We start from the raw sequence: 23,486 nt of genomic DNA on the forward strand, positions 1-23,486 counted from the left end.
AGCTGCTCAATGCAGAAAGATACAAGAAGACAAAATTAGTAAGACATGCTGTTGCATGCATATCATACCCAAAATGCTAAATTTATCACACCCCAAAAAAAATATTCCTACTCTAAACTAAAACATAATTTTCTGTCAACTTTGGTCAAAGCATAAACCTAGCTCCTAATCTTCAAGCTCGGTAATAATCCTGCCACAGACGATCATTGCACCAAATATTATGCCAATACTGGTGGCAAGATTAACACATGGCCAAAAATGTTATCTTCCAGGGCAATTGCAAGATACAATGTTCCGATACTATCACCTCTAGAAAATGTTTTCCAACATGCCTGGGTAAAATATATACAATCTGACATAAATTAATCACACCTCTTGGTGTCTGTCTTATTCAAGCTATATACGTAATTAGGACCTGTATCCAAACAAGCTGTGTCAGTCAATTCTGGGAAATATTTAATGCCATAAGGCCAAAATCAGTTGTGTGCTTTACCACAGTGACCTCTTTGATGTTATAAATTAGAGACTATTGAAAGCTGGTATTTGATTGGCTATAAGAACTAGGGGACATTATATAAACACCCATTTTTTTACATGTTTTATTTGGCATTACGTTTTTCATGAGTCCATAAAAAATTATTTAATATAGCATGTGAAGCATTAAAGGTTTTGGAAACTGAATCCGACCAAAATATTATGATACAGGTGGTTATTTATGCTATGAAGAAACATTTTCAGAGACAACATTTCCTGAATAAATTGTTATGGTCCTTGAAAATCAGAAACAGGTTGTTAAGCTTTACAGTATGGAAAGATGATGACCCCCTATCTCACATTATGAACTGCTTATACACTGCTTTATCAATTGTGCCATAAGCAACTTGGCCTCTTTGATGGCAAGTCTGAGACTAATGAAAGGCATGGGCATGTCACATTCAATATGCAGGCTTTTTCTAAACTTGGGATATAACAAGGGATGGGTGATACATATGCTTAAAAGATTATCAAACTAACAAAAAGAAAACACTATTAAGGAAGCATGTTTCCCTGACAAACATTCTTAATCATACAAATACCTTGATTGCACTCCATGATTGAACAGACAAAAAGTCAACAGGGCTCTGATAAACATGGTCCACTGGAAACCGTAAGAGAAAGTCCAGTTCAACTGAGTCAATTTCCTTTAATTTCAGAAGAATCTTCAGTGTTAAAAAGAAAAAAAAATTAATATACCTCTGAAATAAGTTATACTATTCAAAGAAAAATTTGTAATAATTTTGGTGTTGTATAGGAAAAAAGTAAACTATCACAACGTAAACCTTTCACGCTGAAGCAGTTTTCAGGCATTTTAGCGTTAGAAATAGCCTCTAAAGTGCGCCTGAAAACCGCTTCCCATTCATTTCATTGTGTCTTTTCACACTGGCGCTGTGTGCTTGCGGGATGTTAGGGAAAGTACTGCAAGCAGCATCTTTGGGGTGGTTTGGGAGCGCTGTACACAGCTTTTCCAAAACGCCCTGCCCATTGAAATAAATAGGCAGCACTTCCAAAGTGCCTGAAAAGCGTTTCGGAAACGCCACAACACAGGCATTTTTTCCCTCCTACTTTGGGGTTAAAAGCACCCTGCTAGCGGCGGGGAAAGGATTGGCCTAAACAACTGTAAAGCGCTGCTTTACCACTAATGGCCGGCGATTTCAGTGTGAAAGCAGCCTAACACTGAACTTCCAATCAATGAACCATAGAAAGCACTCTGTTTTTTTGTTTTTTTTACAATTAAAGGTTTTTATTGAGGATAAACAAAGTATACATTATCAGTCTGTTATATCTTTTTTTAATAAGTGCAAAACATACCTACCAAAAATCCTGTGAGCATTAATCCTAGCTATCTCTAAGGAATACAGAATCCCTCCCCTCTATGTCATGGGCAAAAGAAGATTGACGGGGGGGCATGTTCTGTCCTAGGATAACACTGCCCCTCCATACAGTACAGAGATTGAAATGTGTTACACTTGGACAGGGAGTGTGTTAAAGCAGAACTCTTAGGTGGCTCTGCCCCTCCGTGCTGCCATGGGCAAAAGAAGATGGAAGGGGGGGGGTGCACACTGCCAATATGCAGAGATGTGCCAACGGGTTCTGCCCAGGAGTTGGGTCCTGGCAGACCACGTACCCTCCTGCATATCTAAATTTCTGCGGTGTGCCACTGATCATTGCTTTCGGAGCTATGGCATGGCTGCCACCTACACAATTGAAGGTTCCAGGAAATCATTTTTTTTCACAGAAGGGCATTCCAGAGCTATATGGCCATGTTCAGCGGCAAGTGAATGTATCTCTGCCACACAGTGTCGGTGCCAAGATACATCTGACCACAGACACCTGGTCTAGCAAACACGGGCAGGGAAGGTATATAAATTTCACTGCCCACTGGGTGAACCTTATGACGGCTGTCAAGCATGTAAACCGTGGCACCCATGTAGATTTGGTTTAACCACCACGGATTACATGCAGGCCTGCCTCTTTTTCTCCTTCTCCTCCTCCTCCTCCTACTCCATCCTCCCTCTCCTCCTCGGCTGACTCCTCATTTTCCGATGCTACCGTCTCTTCCGCTGCGCAGCCCAAGATCCCCAGAACCTATTCGACATGCCAGGTGAGACGTTGCCATGCTGTGCTGCGTCTGTTGTGCCTGGAAGACAAGAGCCACACTGGTCCTGCACTCCTTTCAGCTTTGCGTTCACAGGCAGATCAGTGGCTAACACCGCTCAATTTGACAGTTGGTAAAGTGGTGTGCGACAACGGTGCAAATCTGCTGAGCGCACTGAAACAGGGCAAAATTACACACGTGCCATGCATGGCACCCACCCTGAACTTGGTCGTGCATCGATTCATTGCCAATATACCCTGGGCTCCAGGACGTCTTGCGGCAGGCCAGGAAAATCTCGGCCCATTTCAGAAGATCTTACACGGCCATGGCTCGCCTTGCTGACATTCAGCGGCGACACAACCTGCCAGTCAGACGTCTTGTTTGTGACTGCCCGACACGATGGAACTCAACATTGTATATACTTGATAACTGCACATTTCTGCTGGAGCAGCCTAACGACTACCAGTACAAACTCTGCGGCAGGACAGGTTCAGGCTTGTTTTTTTTGCACCGCGCCAGTGGCTGCTCATGCGCGACTCATGCAGACTTCTGCGGCCATTTGATGAGATCACCAAACTGGTCAGTCGCAGCTAGGGCGCCATCAGTGACATCGTACCTTACGCCTTCTTTCTGGAGTGCGCATTGCGTCGTGTCATTGATCAAGCCGTCGAGGAGCAGGAGCAGGAAGATGAGGAAGTCGCAATGCTGGATGAATTCCCAAGGGGGTCTACTCCACCTGAGACAAGTCAACAATGGGAGTCTGAAGAGGAGTCAGAGGAGGATGGTGCCGGGGCGGAGGAGGAGGAGCAAGAAGAGCATGCTTTAAACCTTTCTGGGATCCCTGTTGTTGTCCGTGGATGGGGGAGGAGAACGAGGACAACATTATCGTGGATGATGAGCAGGAGCCAGGCCAGTACAGCGCTTCCAGTTTAGTGCAAATGGGGGCCTTCATGCTCCAGTGTTAAGAGGGACACCAATATAAAAAGCATAAAGGACAAGGACCAGTACTGTGTGGCAACGTACTTAGACCCCCGATACAAAGAAAACATGGCAGAAATGTCAGAGGGCTATCAGAATACAGCACTTCCAGGCCTTGCTTGGAGAAATGCTGCATTCTGCTTTTGCAGCTGCTGGCAGAGGAATTTCCACTCACACAGAAACAGTTTTGGGTGCCAATCCAACAGCCCCTGCAAGAAGAGGGCAGTTTGAAGATGTCTTGGTCACTAATGATATGAGATCATTCTTTCAGCCGACCCATCGTTAGCTGTCCTCCGGATCCAGCATCAGGGAACGCCTAGACCGACAGGTGTCCGACTACATCGGGTTAACGGCCGATGTGGACGCACTGAGAAGTGATGAACCCCTGGACTACTGGGTGGGCAGGCTTGACCTCTGGCCAGAGCTTGCACAATTTGCAATGGAACTATTGGCTTGCCCCTCGTCCAGTGTCCTGTCTGAAAGGACGTTCAGCGCAGCAGGGGGGGTTGTGACCGATAAGCGCATTCGCCTAGCTCACAACAGTGTTGACTATCTCACATTTATAAAAATGAATGAAGCATGGATCTCGGAGGAATTCAACACATGTGACCAGTAGACCATGTTTCATTCAAATTCAGGTGAACGCATGTGGGCTCATTTTTTGGGCCTGTACTGGCCGACACTTTTTTCTGTATCCGGTGAATGCCTAATGTACCACCAGCCACAGAATACAAAGTTGTTTGTTGTCCGGTGAACGCCTGTGGCGTGGGCAAATTTTTGGGGCCTATAATGGCCGACACTTACTTCTGTATCCGTTGAATGCCTAATATACCACCAGCCACTGAATACAAAGTTGTTTGCTGTCCGGTGAACGCCTGTGGCCGCGGGCTAATTTTTGGGCCTGTAATGGCCGACACTTACTTCTGTAGCCGGTGAATGCCTAATGTACCACCAGCCACAGAATACAAGGTTGTTTGCTGTCAGGTGAACGCCTGTGGGCTAATTTTTGGGCCATGTATCCGGTGAATGCCTATTGTACCACCAGCCACGGAATACAAAGTTGTTTGTTGTCAGGTGAACGCCTGTGGCCATGGGCTAATACTATATGTACTCTCAAAGTACCTGAGCTATATTGCCTCTCATATGCAATTAATACTTGTTACTACAAATACTATATGTACTCTCAAAGTACCTAAGCTATATTGCCTCTTATATGCAATTAATACTTGTTACTACTAATACTATATGTACTCTCAAAGTATCTGAGCTATATTGCCTCTCATACATTTCTACTAGTTGCCAGAGCAACTTGTGTATTATACGTGTATCCTCAAAGTACCTGAGCCACACTATCTCTCGTATGCAATTAATACTTGTTACTACAAATACAATTTACTACGTGCTTGACAGAAGTATAAAATACTTATAGGCCTTGTCCTAATTGTTGAATTTGTTTGCGCTAACTTTTCTATGCTAGGGGTTGATGCTATTTCATAGCATCTCCCCTAGTTGCCTAAATACATCTCTTCATGCTAAGGTTGGTATGATGTAGAGAACCCCCAAACTCCTGTTGCTAGGAGTGACGCCTGGTGTCCCTTACTGATAATCACCTGCATGTAGTGGTGTATTGGGATATTGACCATGAACTAATTTTAAACGCTAAGCCTTGGTCGGTTGTTGTAATGCGTCCATGCTTAGTAGCTTAACGCCTTTCTTTATGTGACACAGAGATGATGTATAGATCCCCCAAACTCCTGTTGTAAGGAGTGACGCCTGGGGCCTAATACTGAGTTCTCGGATAGAGAATCGCATTGAATTCCTTGCTAACCACAGTTGTGGTTCACTCCATTCACCAGTGCTGTTACAATGCCTAATGTACCACCAGCCACAGAATACAAGGTTGTTTGCTGTCAGGTGAAGGCCTGTGGGTTAATTTTTGGGGCCTGTTATGGCCAACATTTCTGTATCCGGTTTTTCACTTAATACTTCTGGTAGGTCAGTGTCCATGTTGTGGGACTATTTGTGCACAGGTAGTAGGTATTTTGTGGCTGCAAATATGACCTGCAGGTTTTTAATATTTGCCTGCCATTAAAGTCAATGGGGCCCGCCGCGAACTTGCGGTTCGCGGACATTTGCGAAAGTTCGCGGTTAGCGTTCGCTCACTGTCCCGTCGGATGTTTGTCCATCACTATTGAGCAATTTTCATTCCTGCAACCACAAGAAAATCGATCCATCTATGGTCGGCTTTAATATTTCTCCTTTTTGTGTTTAGTCAGCTTCAAGCCTGCAGCCTCGCCGCTGTCCTTTTGACAACCGGGGGTTTCCCACAGTTTTTTTTAATACAGGATGGTATTTTTTGATAGAGCCATGTGCACTCATTTCGATTTTATATGCCGAATATGCTGTGTCTACTGACACTTGGGTTTTTGCCTTAATACCTTTATTGGTGGGACTGTTTTTCCATTTCATTCCATTTTATTGTATTGTATCGAAGCCTACATGTTGTTTTGCACTTGTGTGAACTTTTGGGTCTCTGTTAAACACATACTGTACGTTTTGTTCTTTTGAACATAAGCTGCACTATGAAACCAAATGATGGCTTGATGTTATGGGCATGTTTATAATACTTAATAAAAATCTATTGAAAAAAAATATGGGTCTTATCAGCTGTAATGAATAACAGCTCCAAAAATCTCTGCATTCATTATCGAACATCAGTCTCTGACTAATCCCGGTATGATGCTCCATCGGTTCCTCTGAAGAACTTCTCAATTAGTATTACACAGTCCAGTTAATTAAATATTTCCACACACTAGAGGTAAGTGATCTATTACAACACAGTTAGTACTATAGTATATCAGTGGAGGTAAGCGACATTACACAGTACAATGAATGAAGTATTATTTCCTCACACTGTAGGTAAGTGTTATATTACATAAAATTTAGTTACAAGGGTTCTTACTGTAAGTGATACATTGGGGTTGATCTACTAAAGGCAAATAGACTGTGCACTTTGAAAAGTTGCCCTCTGCAAGTGCAGTTGCTCCAGAGCTTAGTAAACAAGGTAAGGCTTCACTTTGCAACGAGTACCCAATCATGTGCAAGGAAAAAAAAACAGCATTTTTGCTTGCACATGATTGGATGATGGAAGTCAGAAGTGTTTCTGCTCATATACTAAGCTCTGGACCAACTGCACTTACAGAATGTAAATCAACCCCATTATATTTGTCTGCATTTAGGGACTCGCACCTGCACAGCTGCCAAACTGGGGCTAGCAGCTGTGTCCGTGAAACCGCTGTGTCCCAAACAGACATGAATGGGACTGCCTGCCTACGTATGCATGGAACACCTGTGCATACCACGTGGTTAAAGATGGCTCTTCTCATGTGTGCATGGATAGGTGTGCCCTTGTGAACGAGGGCTTGAGATATTTTGTTACCTTCTAGTGAAGGGTGCTTTTTTAAAAGCAAATAGACTGTTCACATTGGAGGGCAGTTGCCCTCAATTTTCCCAGAGCCTATTAAATGTGGTGACACTTTACTTTGTAAAGAATACCCAATCAGATGCAAGGAGGAAAGATAAACAGCATTTTTGCTTGCACATAATTGGATGATGGAAATCAGCAGAGCTTAAAACGTTCCACCCATTTAAACAAAAAGTATAGCTGCTGACTTTTAATAAACAGACACTCACCTGTCCCAGGATCCAGCTGCCCGAAGCATCGATTCTTTCCCCCTCCTCTCTGCGGTGCTGGCATTGCAAGTGTGGGCATCCAACTGTGGCTTTACAGCCGGGCGCGAGCTGCACTGCGTGTTTTGAATTGCTGGGCAATCTTCTGGGACCTGTGACATGTCCCAGAAGATTGCAGGGAGAGGTGAACTTCTGGTCGGCGCTGCAGCACCAGGAGAGGAAGTGGGAGCTGGGTACCGGTGAAAACTAGGTACCCGCTACCCCCCAAAAAAATGACATGCCACATGTGGCATTTCAGGGGGTCACAAGTACTTAAAACGGAAGTTCCACTTTTGGGTGTGTAGCACCCTGATGTTTAGGCAGGGCTGCTAGTAAATTTATTTGCCAAGTGATAGTTTCCTTGGCCAACTGATGGGAGGTCAATTGATTTTGCCCTAATTCTGGAATTGCTGCACTTCTCTTTTCTGTCACTAGATGGCCGGGTATCTGGTGGGATTAGACATGACAAGGGCATTGCAATGACAATCCCTTGGCCTACTGGGAGAGTGTCATGAAATACCTCAGCCACCAGATGGCGCTAGCGGCGCATCGGCGCGCGCGGGGCACGCGCAATCGCGGCAACGGCGCGCACGGGCACGCGCACCGGCGGCAACGGCGCGCACGGGCACGCGCACCGGCGGCAACGGCGCACGGGCACGTGCAAACGGCAATTCGGCGCCAAAACAAGGTACTTAAGGCGTCCTGGGAGTCTGGCCCCTTGCTGTCCGGTCTGAAGTGTCTCCTGAACCTGCCAGTACCTGTTACCCCTGCTTGAATCCTGATCCTGATACCCGGCTTGTTCCTGTTGATCCTGTCTTCCGCCTGCCCTGACCTTTTGGCTTGCTCCGACCATCCCTCTGCCTCATCCCTGGTACTCTGCCGCCCGCCTGTTACTGACCCGGCTTGACGACCCCTCTACCATCCTGACCTTCCTGCGCCTGATCGGCTGGTCCAGCTTCTCTCCGGCTTCTGGGACTTGCACTGTCTTCTGGGACTTGTTGCTGCTTGATCTTCCAGACCTCTTCCCACCGGTCTGCTACTTGCCAGGCTGCACCTGCCTTCCAGAGACTCCATCAGATCCTGCAGAAGCAACCAACAGCCCCTGCATCAGCGTCTCTCCAGGCGCTTGTGCGACTCTGCATTTCCGTTCCTCCTGTCTACTCTATCAGGGGTCCCGGAATCAGAGGAGTAACGGCTGCCACTTCCTGCACGTCGGGCTCACCCTCTGAGGTACGTGACAGTACCGGACAGCCATGTCCGAGCCCGCGCAGGGAGTGGATCCTATGCAGGAACTTTGCCGCCATCTTGAGGGACTGACCCAGGCCGTCCGAACCTTACAAGAAGGCTACACGCGTTTGGAGAATCGTGTCCAGGCTCTATCTACTCCCACCACCTCTGCAGCGGCTTCTGGGGCATCTGCTTCCCCATCCGTGATCATGCTGCCGCCCGAACCCAAAGTCCCTATGCCCGAGAGGTTCGCGGGTGAACGTAGTAGATACCGGGCCTTCCGCAATGCTTGCGAACTGTACTTTGCTCTGCAGCCACGGACCTTTTCGTTAGAAGCCACTAAAGTGGGTTTCGCCATCTCACTGCTGTCTGGCGAACCGCAAGCTTGGGCCCATCGCCTCCTGGAAAACAAAGATCCATCACTTGACAATGTTACTACCTTTTTCCAAGCCATGTCTCTGCTGTATGAGGACCCTCACCAGGCCGCCTCCGCGGAGGCCGCTTTGCACGCCCTGCAACAGGGTCGCAGACCAGCAGAGGACTATGTGTCCGAGTTTCGCAGATGGAGCTCAGACACAACCTGGAATGACTCGGCCCTCTGCTACCAATTCCGCCTTGGTCTTTCTGAGCCACTGAAGGACGAACTGGCCCGGGTAGGGGTTCCAGGGACCCTGGAGGCATTAATTAACCTGACCATCCAGATCGATCGGCGCCTGAGGGAGCGCCGAACGGAAAGGACCACTACCCCATCTCGTCCGGTCTGGATGCTGCCACGGGTGCCTCCCGTTTCCAGTATAGTTCCTCCGGTTCCTTCAGCCTCATCTGTTCCTGACACCTCAGAGCCCATGCAGTTGGGTCTCCTCCGTCCTTCCCTGACGCCCGAAGAACGACAACGCCGCAGGGTCAACAACTTATGCCTGTATTGCGGAGAGGCCGGGCACTACGTGAGGACCTGTCCTGCCAAACTTCGTAAGTGTCTGTCCATGTCTTCCGTTCACCTACCTGTTCTGCCAAGTAACTCCGCTCATCTGGCTATTCCTATTCTCTTCCAGCTTCCAGGAGAGTCCATCCAAGTCAGCGCTATAATTGACTCAGGGGCCTGCAGCTGCTTTTTGGACCAGTCTTTCGCCATCAAGCATCGGATCCCTCTTCGTCCCAGGACTACCGGACTCTCTGTTTACCTAGCGGATGGCTCGGTGCTAAAATCCGGACCAGTCACCCGAGAAACCCAGCCTCTACCCACCACCATTGCTGAAAATCACCATGAATTGCTATGCCTAGATGTGATTCACTCTCCCCTGTTTCCTGTCATACTGGGGGTACCATGGCTTCAAATTCACAACCCGCAGATTGACTGGACCACGGGCAAGGTCAGTTTCGGTTCTCTGTTCTGCCGACAGCACTGCTTACAAGGGTCACCTCCTCCTCTGCCTTTACTTTGTATGGACTTCGACATCGAGACCCGTCAATCTGTTCCAGAAGCTTACCACGACTACCTGGATGTTTTCAGCAAGAAGGGGGCTGAGACCCTTCCACCACACAGGGCCTACGATTGCCCCATTGAACTCCTTCCAGGTGCTGAAGTTCCCTTCGGAAGGATCTTTCCCTTAACAGGACTTGAACTAGAGACTTTAAAAACATACATCGATGAAAGTCTGAGGAAGGGGTTCATCCGCCCATCCACATCACCCGCGGGAGCAGGCATCTTTTTTGTGGAAAAAAAAGACCATTCCCTTCGCCCTTGTGTGGACTATCGGGAACTTAATAAGATAACAATTAAGAACCGGTACCCTCTCCCCTTGGTGCCTGAACTGTTTCAACGTCTTGGGTCCGCGGTTGTCTTTACCAAACTAGACCTCCGTGGGGCCTACAACTTAGTCCGCATACGTGAAGGGGATGAGTGGAAAACCGCTTTTCGTACCCGTTTCGGGCACTTCGAATATTTAGTCATGCCCTTCGGGCTCTGTAACGCCCCAGCAACGTTCCAACACTTCGTGAATGACATTTTTAGAGACTACCTGGACCTCTTTGTCATCATTTATCTGGACGATATCCTGATCTTCTCCCCTTCTCTGGAAAAACACCGGCTACACGTCAGGAATGTACTTGAGCGTCTCCGAACCCACGGACTGTATGCCAAACCCGATAAATGCGAGTTCGAACGCTCAAGTATACAGTTCCTGGGGCTTATAATTTCCATAAAAGGCGTTGAGATGGACCCCCAGAAGGTCTCAGCGATTCTTGACTGGCCAGCACCTACGGACCGAAAGGGCGTTCAGCGATTTGTCGGCTTCTCGAATTTTTATAGGAAATTCATCAGAGCTTTCTCCAGCATCATTGCTCCTATAACGGATTTGACCAAACAGACTGCTCGTTTCCGCTGGACTACAGAAGCCCAAACAGCCTTTGAAACCCTGAAGAACTTGTTCACTTCGGCATCCATTCTCAGACACCCCGACGCGAGTTTGCCATACATTCTTGAGGTGGATGCGTCTGAAACCGCGGTTGGGGCAGTTCTTTCGCAGAGACAGGGCCCCAAAGCTCTGTTACACCCCGTTGCTTACTTCTCCCGTAAGTTGTCTGAAGCAGAAAGAAATTATGACGTCGGGGACCGAGAGTTGTTGGCAATAAAGGCCGCTCTGGAGGAGTGGCGTTACCTCCTGGAGGGCGCAGCGCACCCAATTTTAATTTACACTGACCACAAGAATCTCGAGTACCTGAAGGTGGCCAAGAGACTTAAACCACGCCAGGCCAGATGGGCACTTTTTTTTACGAGATTCTCTTTTCATATCACATACAGGCCAGGGTCAAAAAACACCAAGCCGGATGCTCTTTCCCGCATGTACGGAGATTCAGGGTCTCTCAGTCCCCCTGACACCATCTTGTCATCTGGGAACTTTCTATTGTTACAAAGGGACTTATTACCGCAAATCAGGCAAGCCTCTGCTGGAATTTCCCCTTTATCTGGTTCGGAGCTGCAGTCCAGGGACGGTTTGCTATGGCATCAGGACAAGATCTTCGTGCCCGAGAGTCTACGAATGGATGTTCTGAGCTCTTGTCACGATCATGAGTTGGCCGGTCACTTTGGGATACAAAAAACCTCGGAACTTTTGCAACGCACCTTTTGGTGGCCTCAACTTCTGAAGGACTGCAAGGACTATGTGGAGTCTTGCACCACGTGCATTCGCAACAAGGGAAGCAAGCTTAGAGCCTGGGGACTCCTTAAACCGTTATCAGTGCCAGAGAGACCATGGAGAATGATCTCCATGGATTTCATTGTGGAACTTCCCCCATCAGAAGGCTTCACCACTATCTTTGTGGTCGTGGACAGGCTCTCAAAGATGGCACACTTTGTCCCTTTGAAAGGCACACCCTCTGCCCCGGAAACAGCCAAAGTTTTCATCAGGGAAATTGTTAGGCTCCACGGCGTCCCAGCGGACATCGTGTCCGATCGGGGGGTGCAGTTCACGTCTAGGTTCTGGAGGGCACTCTGCAGTAGTCTCAAAATCGGTCTCTCCTTTTCATCAGCATACCACCCACAGTCAAATGGGCAGACGGAGAGAACAAATCAAACTCTTGAGCAGTATCTCCGCTGCTTCTCCTCGTTCTCTCAAGAAGATTGGGTGTCCCTGCTGCCCTTAGCGGAATTCGCTTACAATAATTCTATTCACTCCGCCACCAAACAGTCACCCTTTTATGCCAACTACGGGTTTCATCCTTTGTTCCTGTCTAATTCTATTCCGGAGAGTACGGTACCCGCTGTCCAGGATACTCTAAACTTTTTCAACACAAATAACAGGATCCTGCAGGAGACAATGACTAAGACACAGGAACGCAATAAAGAGATCTTTGACAGGGGAAGAAGAGGAGAACTCAATCTGGAACCTGGAACCAAAGTTTATTTATCCACTCTGAATCTAAGACTTGCATGTCCCACGAAGAAGCTAGGCCCTAAATTTGTGGGCCCCTTCCCTGTTAAAAGAAAGATAAATGAGGTAGCCTACGAACTTGATCTACCAGAAACCTTTCGAATTCATCCAGTCTTCCATGTTGCTTTGCTCAAGCCGGATGTTCCCAATCCCTTTCCTGAACGAGATACTGGTCCCCCAGAACCGGTATTAGTCAATGGGGAAGAAGAATTTGAGGTAGAATCCATCCTTGATTGCAGGAGGAGACGCAACCAAATTCAGTTCCTCGTTAAATGGAAGGGGTATGGGCCCGAGGAGAATTCATGGGAACCAGAGGACAACATACATGCTGAGAGACTAATCCAATCATTTAAGGACTCGCATCCACTGGAGATGTCTCGATTGGGCATCCGGAGGCTGCCCATTGGAGGGGGGCAATGTCATGAAATACCTCAGCCACCAGATGGCGCTAGCGGCGCATCGGCGCGCGCGGGGCACGCGCAATCGCGGCAACGGCGCGCACGGGCACGCGCACCGGCGGCAACGGCGCGCACGGGCACGCGCACCGGCGGCAACGGCGCACGGGCACGTGCAAACGGCAATTCGGCGCCAAAACAAGGTACTTAAGGCGTCCTGGGAGTCTGGCCCCTTGCTGTCCGGTCTGAAGTGTCTCCTGAACCTGCCAGTACCTGTTACCCCTGCTTGAATCCTGATCCTGATACCCGGCTTGTTCCTGTTGATCCTGTCTTCCGCCTGCCCTGACCTTTTGGCTTGCTCCGACCATCCCTCTGCCTCATCCCTGGTACTCTGCCGCCCGCCTGTTACTGACCCGGCTTGACGACCCCTCTACCATCCTGACCTTCCTGCGCCTGATCGGCTGGTCCAGCTTCTCTCCGGCTTCTGGGACTTGCACTGTCTTCTGGGACTTGTTGCTGCTTGATCTTCCAGACCTCTTCCCACCGGTCTGCTACTTGCCAGGCTGCACCTGCCTTCCAGAGACTCCATCAGATCCTGCAGAAGCAACCAACAGCCCCTGCATCAGCGTCTCTCCAGGCGCTTGTGCGACTCTGCATTTCCGTTCCTCCTGTCTACTCTATCAGGGGTCCCGGAATCAGAGGAGTAACGGCTGCCACTTCCTGCACGTCGGGCTCACCCTCTGAGGTACGTGACAGAGAGCCTATTTATTTGGATGAGGTCAGGTGATCGGGGTTCTGTGCCACCTGGACGGCTGTCTAGGTGGACGTGTGTTGTGCTGCCCCGGGCTGGTAGGGGACATCTGACTGCTAGGCTATCCTATCCAGAAGCAAGAGAGCATCGTAGGGATGGGACTGCGGGGCGCAGTCCAACCAAAAGTGATGGTTCAGCTGGCCGGAGAACCTGTCATGGTTGAAAGTAGAAGGGAAGCTCTCGCCACTAAGGGACCAGAGCAGTATTCTCATTAACCGGGGACGGTGAAAAATTGGGAAACTTCAGCAGGTGTCAAGCCAGGGACCCAGCCAGCGGAGGCAACGCTTGCAGAGCAGCCTTGTGTGTCAAACCAGGGACCGAGCAGGCCAGTGGGGTAATGCTTGAGGAGTATTCTGAATGCCAAGCTAGGAACCCAGCGGGGTTGACGCTTGAGGAAGATACTCAGTGAGGGGATTGAAAGAGCTCAGGAGATCCGGTGGCAGTGGGTCAACAAGTCTATTGAGAGAGACTGGGAGCCCAGTTGAGTGAAGATCTACAATAGGAGATTGTAGAGGGAGTGAAAGAGTTCATTGTAACCTTTGTTAGGAACTGTTCAAGATTGTTGCCATAGGAGACAGCGTGTCTACACATGCAGATGTGGTGCTCGGCTGGGTGCCTTTCCCTGCATGGCTGTCGGCCTATAGGCCTATTGGAGTCTACTAAAGTGTATCCTCTCCCACAGTTCTGTTTAAGAAACAATAAATCTTTTTGTATTCAAGTAGTGTCTTTTGCGCCCATGAATCTACTTTGCACTACACCCACCATGCCTTGTAACCCACTCTACAGAAGTATGTCAGCTATCCCTGACTCTGGAGGTTCTCATTGAACCAAAGGGGACCCCGGACTTGGCTACAGGTGGAACTCCGCTTTAACCACATTCCCTAGGCTCTGTGGAAAATGAGTGAAACTGCACTTGCAAAGGGCACAGTCTACTTGCCTTAAGTAAATAAACCCAAATATGTTACAGAATAATTCACACAACGGGGTCGATTTATGAATGGCAAATAGACTGTGTATTTTGAAAAGCGTAGTTGCACTCTGCAAGTGCAGTTGCTCCAGAGCTTAGTAAATGAGCAGAGCTCTGCTGACTTTAATCTTTCAATCATGTGCAAGCAAAAATGCTGTTTTTTCTATTATCGTTGCATGTGATTGGGTATTGTTTGCAAAGTGATGATTTACTTCATTTACTAAGCTCTGGAGCAACTGCTATTTGCCTTTAGTAAATCACCCCCCCCCCCCACCCCATATTTCCTAACAGTGGAGATATGCGATATACAATAAACCTAATGATATGGTGTATCGTAGTAAAAAGGCCATTTATGTTTAGTAATCTAGTAAATTGAAAGGCCGAATCAATATTAACCAATGATCTCCTTTCGGGACACATTCTATCACTCGGCCTCATTTATGAAACAAGAACCGATTGCTTTGTGCGAGGCAAGCGACCATGCACGCAGTTTATTTTGCTTACATAAAATCACGAGGACTATGAACCGTTTTCTTGCTACAAGCAATATGGACAGTATTTATTTTATACATAAGACCCACACTATCTAGAATAACCTTTTTTTACGACAGCAAGCTGTTCTACCATTACAATATTTTCAGTACATCATATAGTTCAGCATTACCTGAAAAGCAGTCTGAGACAGGAACGTCAGTTTGTCCTTTTCAAAAAGCCCCTGACTCGTATACAAGAATGTTGAGTATGTAATACATTCAGTCAGGTTTGCCACTCTTTCTTTTACATCTTCTGAGGCTTCTGCACGTGCAATGGCTTTATGGAAGACTACATTAAAAGCCTATAAAGATATGACATGATAGATCAGTTCTGCAACTCACAGCAGGAATAATAATAATAACTATTATTACAGGCTTCATGCACTGTAGAACCATTGTCTTTCTATAATTTATGAGAAATAAAGTTTATGTATACAAGCCAGAGCTCAGGCTTTATTAGCCAGTAGAGTTTATTTTTCACATCTATGGAAAGAGCACAGGAATTTAACATAGCTATTGGCTACCTTTATCCACAATGTTTAAAAGGGTTAGAAGCGTTGCATAAAGTCTAAAAAAAAAGTAACACATTTAAAATAAAATAATTTGATTTGTTCTTTTTGTGGTGAGCTGTTTTTATTATCTTTTTGTCCACTATTAGATTGAAGCTGTATCAAAAGCGTGACGATAAGAAAATTACTTATTGTCCATAGACCCAATCAGCCAACCAAACTAATTTCTACAGTGAAGTGTTTAAAAAAAAAAGAATCTGGTTACTATAATCAACTACAAATTATATTTAGCAAAATAGGAAAATCAGTTTTTTTTTAACCACTTAGTAACCGCCCCATAGACAATATGAGGACCCGGCCGATCAAGAATCGCGGTAAATTGCCGCTGATAGCGGCCGTTTACCACGTGATCGCTCCGTCCAATGACGGAGCGATCACATGTAAACAAACCGGCGTCATTTGATGACGCCGGTTCCTCCCTCCTCTCTCTGTACCGATCGGTACAGTGCAAGAGGGGGGAGCGCGGGTGTCATCAGCGCTGTGAATGGATCTGTGACTATTGCAGTCACAGATCCATCCATCCCGACTCAGCCATACTCTGCAATACCCCCTGCCATACTCTGCAATACCCCTACAATACTCTGCATACCCCCCCCTGCGCAATACTCTGCATACCCCCCCTGCGCAATACTCTGCATACCCCCCTGCGCAATACTCTGCATACCCCCCTGCGCAATACTCTGCATACCCCCCTGCGCAATACTCTGCATAACTCCCCTGCGCAATACTCTGCATAACTCCCCTGCGCAATACTCTGCATACCCCCTGCGCAATACTCTGCATACCCCCCCGCGCAATACTCTCCGCAATACTAACCGCCCCATAGACAATATACGTCTACAGGGCGGTTGCTTAACTCTGGGAGGGCGTACATTGACGTCCTCCCAGAATCGCGCTCCCGCGCGCCCCCTGGGGCGCGCACACGGGAATGACCGTGACCGCCGGGTCCAGAGGACCCGGCCGATCAAGAATCGCGGTAAATTGCCGCTGATAGCGCCGTTTACCACGTGATCGCTCCGTCCAATGACGGAGCGATCACATGTAAACAAACCGGCGTCATTTGATGACGCCGGTTCCTCCCTCCTCTCTCTGTACCGATCGGTACAGTGCAAGAGGGGGGAGCGCGGGTGTCAGCAGCGCTGTGAATGGATCTGTGACTATTGCAGTCACAGATCCATCCATCCCGGCTCAGCCATACTCTGCAATACCCCCTGCCATACTCTGCAATACCCCTACAATACTCTGCATACCCCCCCTGCGCAATACTCTGCCATACCCCCCCTGCGCAATACTCTGCATACCCCCCTGCGCAATACTCTGCATACCCCCCTGCGCAATACTCTGCATACCCCCCTGCGCAATACTCTGCATAACTCCCCTGCGCAATACTCTGCATAACTCCCCTGCGCAATACTCTGCATAACTCCCCTGCGCAATACTCTGCATAACTCCCCTGCGCAATACTCTGCATACCCCCCCGCGCAATACTCTGCATACCCCCCGCGCAATACTCTGCATACCCCCCTGCGCAATACTCTGCATACCCCCTGCGCAATACTCTGCATACCCACCTGCGCAATACTCTGCATACCCCCGGCAATACTCTGCATACCTACGGCAATACTCTGCATACCCCGGGCAATACTCTGCATACCCCGGGCAATACTCTGCATTACACACAGCAATACTCTGCATTACCCCCAGCAATACTCTGCATACCCCCGGCAATACTCTGCATTACCCCCAGCAATACTCTGCATTACTCCCAGCAATACTCTGCATACCCCCGGCAATTACTCTGCAATACCCCTGCGCAATTACTCTGCAATACCCCTGCGCAATTACTCTGCATACCCCCCGCACCAATACTCTGCAATACCCCCCGCACCAATACTCTGCAGTACCCAGAAAATACTCTGGGAAAAAAAATGCGTTTTAACCACTTCCTGCCCGTCGGCCGTCATGACGTCCTTGACTTTGTGCAGGGATATCTGAATGATGGGTGCAGCTACAGGCATCATTCAGATATCATTTTTTTCAGCCGGCGATTCCCTACACCATAAGAACAATCATGACGGCTGTTCCTCCTCTTGATTGTTCTTATAGGAGGCGAAAGGGGACATCCCACCTCCCTTCTCCCTCCTCTTGTAATGCATGACTCAAAATGCCTGGAAGATTAACTGTGCTGCAAGAAGCAACTAATCGCATTCTTTCTTCCTTGTACTAGAAACATGAAAGTGAGAATCCAAAGCTCTCAGTGATAACATACTGTGCAGGAGTAGGCTTGGAAAATGTTTCCAGAAGAAGACTTACCTTTAATGAGAACTGGTAAATTGGGTTAATTTTGCGGAGATCACTCATAACAAAATACAGGAGCGATGCCCTGGCTCCGGCTGGCCTGTAGTGTTCTCTGGCTTCATTAATTTTTATCTCATTCTCTTTTGCTTCAACCACCTGTTATATAATAAAGATACTCATAACATCAAACAGATTTGACTGCTGTATTTTTGCATAATGCTTGGAAAGGGATTTGGACATCTAACAAATAAACAATAGAAGTTCACATTACTTCTGGAGTGCTTCTCCGCAAAACAATTTGGACAAAATACAAAAATGTATAATAAATGATAAACTTGATTATCTCAATAGGAAGCATATTGGCCCAGTACTGGTAGCAGAAAAAAATGTATAAGTTATTACACAACATCCATTTTTTGGCCACTTTTGTCCTTTACATTGTAGGTTTCCATGTTAAAATAAAATTCCATTAAAAAACTGTATCGTGAAACCCACAAGATTTTTTTTTTTTGTATCACATTATCCTTTTATCCTTTAAGAGGACCAGTTATTTTTTGGCCTTTGCCAGAATCAAATATTTGGTCTAAAAAATGAAGTTCTTAGACATACTTTTAAAAGATTTATAGGTACTTAATAAGGGAGGAATGATAAATCATTCATAGGTAAGCATTTATAATTTTACAACTTAAAACAAACCTGAGCTTTTGCTGTGAATGCAGGCAAAGCAATAGGTTAACTTTAAGGCCTCGTACACACGACCAGTTTCCTCGGCAGAATTCAGCTTCCGACCGAGTTTCTGGCTGAATTCTGCCGAGGAAACTGGTCGTGTGTACACTTTCGGCCGAGGAAGCCGACGAGGAGCTCGGCGAGGAAATAGAGAACATGTTCTCTATTTCCTCGTTGTTCAATGGGAGCTCTCGCCCCGCCGAGCTCCTCGGCGGCTTCAGGGCTGAACTGGCCGAGGAACTCGATGTGTTTGGCACGTCGAGTTCCTCGGCCGTGTGTACGAGGCTTAAGAGTGTCCCCACCAACTGCCTACTTATCGTCCATTCACTACCTTTCTCCTTTCAGCCGCTGAGAATGAGGAGAGTTGGCCTTCTATAAGTTCCAAGTTGCAAATGGGACCTTACACTGGGCTAAGAACGCTCTCTCTACCCCGATGTGATAGCACTGGGTGGCCAACTGGACAGCTGTTTCTGTTGTGTTTATAATATAAAGATCAGCTTAGTTGAAAACAGCAAAAAAGGTTAAATGGTCCTTGAAAGTTGAGAAATAAGGTCTCAACAGTGGCTGACAAAACTGGCACACGTATAAACTGTAGAGGAAAATGGAAAATATTAAATTACAAGTATATATGCTACTGATAGTATTATGAATGAATCTCGTAAAAAAAAATCTTGAAATCTGCATTATCAACTTTAGACGTGTAATAATTTCAATTAAGTGAGATAAAAGATGGAGAACATATGATTTTTTCATCTAAATAAAAGCACACCACCTGTTCAAATTAAACCAAAAAATCACAAAAAGAAAACATATATTTCACCAAAGGGCCTATTAGACACTTTATAACATTAGAAACTAAGGCCCCATACACACGATAGAATCCATCCGCAGATAAATCCCAGCAAATGGGTTTCTGCGGATAGATCCTATGGTGTGTACACGCCAGCGGATCTGTTTCCGTGGAGAAATCTCCTCTGGGATGGATTCCAGCAGATCGGATATTTGCTGACATGCACAACAAATCCATCTGCTGGAATCCATCCCAACGGATGGATCCGCTTGTCTGTACAGACTCACCGGATCCATCCGTCCAAAGGGATTCCCCGCACGCGTCGTAATGATTTGACGCATGCGTGGAATTCCTTATATGACAGCGTCGCGCCGTCGCTGCGTCATAATCGCGGCGACGGCGCGACACGTCATCGCCAGAGGATTTCCGCGCGGATTTCAATGCGATGGTGTGTACACTCCATCGCATAGAAATCTGCGGAAATCTTTGAGAGGATTTATCCGTGGAAACGGTCCGCTGGACCGTATCCGCGGATAAATTCTCTCGTGTGTATGGGGCCTTAGTTTTAGAAAAGAGATACTTTCATTCTTTTATACAAATGTAACAATATCAGGAAGAACACCCCAGTGGAAATATGCCAGGTTTTGTAGAAACAGGCTCCCCTGCAGGACTCATCTGAACAGATCAGGACAGTTACTATTACACAGCGGAAAACCACTGGATCAACCAATGCCTTCTTATATCGCTCTACCGGTTAACATAAAAGAGTTCCTGTTTGGCCCCTAAACCCCCTAATTAAAATCAAAATAATTAAATCTTACGTCTGTCTGCTGCTTTTTATTTAATGCAACATCTCTTAAAAAAACTTTGCATTATTCTGCCTTCTGTTGCCCGACCAAAATAAAATATTAGTTGTGCGATCTTTAATTTCTAATATCTAGCGGCACAACTCATCAAAGTCCATGAAAGGTTCTGGCCATCCAGGGAGAATGCTTGCAGAGTAACAGAGGTAGCTGTGCTGACCTCTTATGAGATTCTTTAGAACTCTGTCCAGGGCCAGGACAAGGGGAGGGCAGAATGTATTGTAGGGAAGGGGGTGCTGCAGGCTCCTTCTACTATAAGGCTAACAGGAGTAGTGACACCAACATCACTACTTCTGCCAGCTCAGTGCTTGAAGCGGCAAGGAGAGGAGGAGAGAGCCAGGAGGAGGTGCAAGCTGTGCTTTCTCTCTCCCCCTTCTCCACATAAACTCACACATAATGTAGGGGGGCCGCAGTTTGGTAACTTTGCACTGGATGATCTTCTCCCGGCACGGACTCTGTCTATCGGTAAACAGTTGTTTATATTATATTCTGGTTTATTATATGGCATATTTGTAAAGAAGATAATAATCTCTGCCTAAGTTTTTGACAATTGCTAGGGCTGCATACTGGGCATCTCTGGGCGTAACATTTCTATATCAGCATTTTGTTAATAACAAATGTCAAAGGTCTGTTGTATTGCAGGATACCTCACAGTTTGCCACAGAGGAGGATATCCTACGGTTTGCCACAGGGGAGGTGATTGGTCTGAATACTGCAATTACACCTATTGCATGTGCTTCACCCTCGTACAGGCATAAGAATTTGGATACCCCAAAGTTTGATGTGCCAAGGAGGAGGTGATCGTTTTGGATATTGCCATCACACTCACTACATGTGCGTTACCCCAGCAGGGGTGCAAGGATCTGGTGAGTAGGGATCTGAAGGGGAGCATGGATGTAACTTCACCCTTTGCACATGATCTGTGGCTAAGCATATGTACAAGTCACCTTGGATATTAGCACAAGTCACTTGGGATTTTGTTTTTTGCACCAAAAACACTGGACTTTATATTATAAAATATATATTTTCTTATATATATATATATATATATATATATATATATATATATATATATATATATATATATATATATATATATATTTTTTTTTTTTCTTGTGATGAATTCTTTAAGGAAATTTTTTTTATGAATTTTTGTGATGTACTTTTATGATGAGTTTTTCTAATATTGTGTTTTGTATTATACTATATATTTATTTTCACGGTACTGTGTGTTTGGAATATATACACACTCCTGTGATCAAATATCCACTAGAACACCACACACAATATATATATATATATATTTATTGGTACAGGGTTATAGGGTGAGAACACCTTTAATTACACGATTTCATATTCACATACTGACTTATCACATTGCCTGGCGTAGTAATAGCACTTTCCCTTGAGAAGTGTGACTCCCACCCCTTATATATATATATTTTTAACAACAAATGTCAAAGCTTACAAGTTTTGCTGGTTGAAAGAAAAATCCCTCCAGATAAATTCCTATTTTCAACTTCTGACATAGGAGACAGTCGCGTTTTAGAGGCGACCTTCTCCGACACTCTTTAAGAGCAACTCTTTTTTGACCTTAGCTAAAACTAAATTGATTTTAAATTATTGTACAGAATTATTGTCTACCACGTCGAACCAATGCTTTTATACTGTACAAGGGATAAATGACAAATGTTAGCCATTAGTCAGCTAGCGCCTCAGGACGTTGAGGGTTTTAAGGAGACTTGTATATCCTTAGTTATTTACTAAAAGACAAACTAATACAACTTAAACTCTACAATCAAATTTGCTACACTACTCTGAGGCTTTATAACTTAAAACTTTGTCATTCCCTATTTTGCATTTGAGGTGATGGTCAGGAGGCAGATTTTCTTCACAACCTATGTTCTGTCTTTATATAAACCATTTCAGATTACTTTGTTCATGGAATCTGCTATGGGTTTCACTAAAAAATTGTTGTCTCAATGTGTGTCTGTGGGACACGTTTCACCCCAAACCAATAAATTATTACGCACATTGTACTTTTATGCCCAAACAATCTATTGTTATCACATAGAAAAGATCCTCCCCCCATTACTATATGAATGGATGAATGTGATTAATTCAGTTCTTCTGCTATATCATCTTTCTTTCTCTTCCAGATACTACCTGCAGAGGTTTTATAAAATTTGGGGTCTGTGGTCTTGCTCAGCTCTAAAGGCTACACCCCCCAAAAAGTCAGGAAGACCGGAGACAATCAAATTACTTTTGCTTTGTAAGATGTAGATTTTTCCTACCTTGTATATCGTTTAACAACACTCACTATACAAACTTCTATGTATGCAGTAAGTAGAGACAAGAGGCTGCATTTTTGTTTAATAGACTTTAATACAATAAAGTAGTGTAAAAAAGGCCTATAATACACTGCTTAGCGCCACTTGGATAAATACCTATAGAGCGCGGGGATCCTTCAAATGTATGGTGTATTGCTACACCATACATTTGAAGGATCCCCTCGCTCTACCGAAGCAGGACGAGGCAGCTGTAACTCTGCCTGGTATCCTGTCAGCGGTGCGAGGAGGAGACACTGACGCCGATCGCATGAGGATCTGGTGATATTTTCAAATGCCTATTAATGTTTGAATGAATGTACGTTGAATATATAAGGGGAGCCTAATGTACTGGGACTTGAGGGTTTTACATATTAAAAGCTGAATTACGCTATGGTGGCTTTTTCTGTTCTTGCTTGTTTTACCTGAGAGTCCTTAAAGCATCTGGTTCCTTGATAGAAGCTGTCCGCTGAGATCCATGGTTAATGAAGTGTTATTCACTGAAAGGCATATTATATATTTCATTGCGGTGAGTTTGAACCCCGACGGGGTGAGTGATCACAACTGGTGAATTAAGAAGATTTTTGGTGGATGGTGCACGCTGCTATTTTTCTTTCTTTTTCAACACTCCTTCTGGGACATTTCTCATCTGCTTCTCAGCATTGATTTTTGGACTGCTTGGTGGGAGTGATAACACCACCTATAGAGT

General features: G+C 46.1%; 1 protein-coding gene across 1 annotated transcript in view; it reads right to left on the reverse strand.

Annotated features, from left to right (window-relative positions):
* Positions 1-23,486, reverse strand: part of DNAH11 (dynein axonemal heavy chain 11) — a 376,413-nt gene that overhangs the window by 45,749 nt on the left and 307,178 nt on the right. The window contains exons 69-71 of the mRNA XM_040352802.1: positions 18,087-18,227; positions 15,336-15,506; positions 1,077-1,199 (exon numbers count right to left, since the gene is read on the reverse strand). Coding sequence (XP_040208736.1) covers positions 1,077-1,199; positions 15,336-15,506; positions 18,087-18,227 — 435 coding nt within the window. The remainder of the gene's footprint in view (positions 1-1,076; positions 1,200-15,335; positions 15,507-18,086; positions 18,228-23,486) is intronic.

Source organism: Rana temporaria, chromosome 5 (genome assembly GCF_905171775.1).
Source record: "Rana temporaria chromosome 5, aRanTem1.1, whole genome shotgun sequence".
NCBI classification, from domain to species: Eukaryota; Metazoa; Chordata; class Amphibia; order Anura; family Ranidae; genus Rana; species Rana temporaria.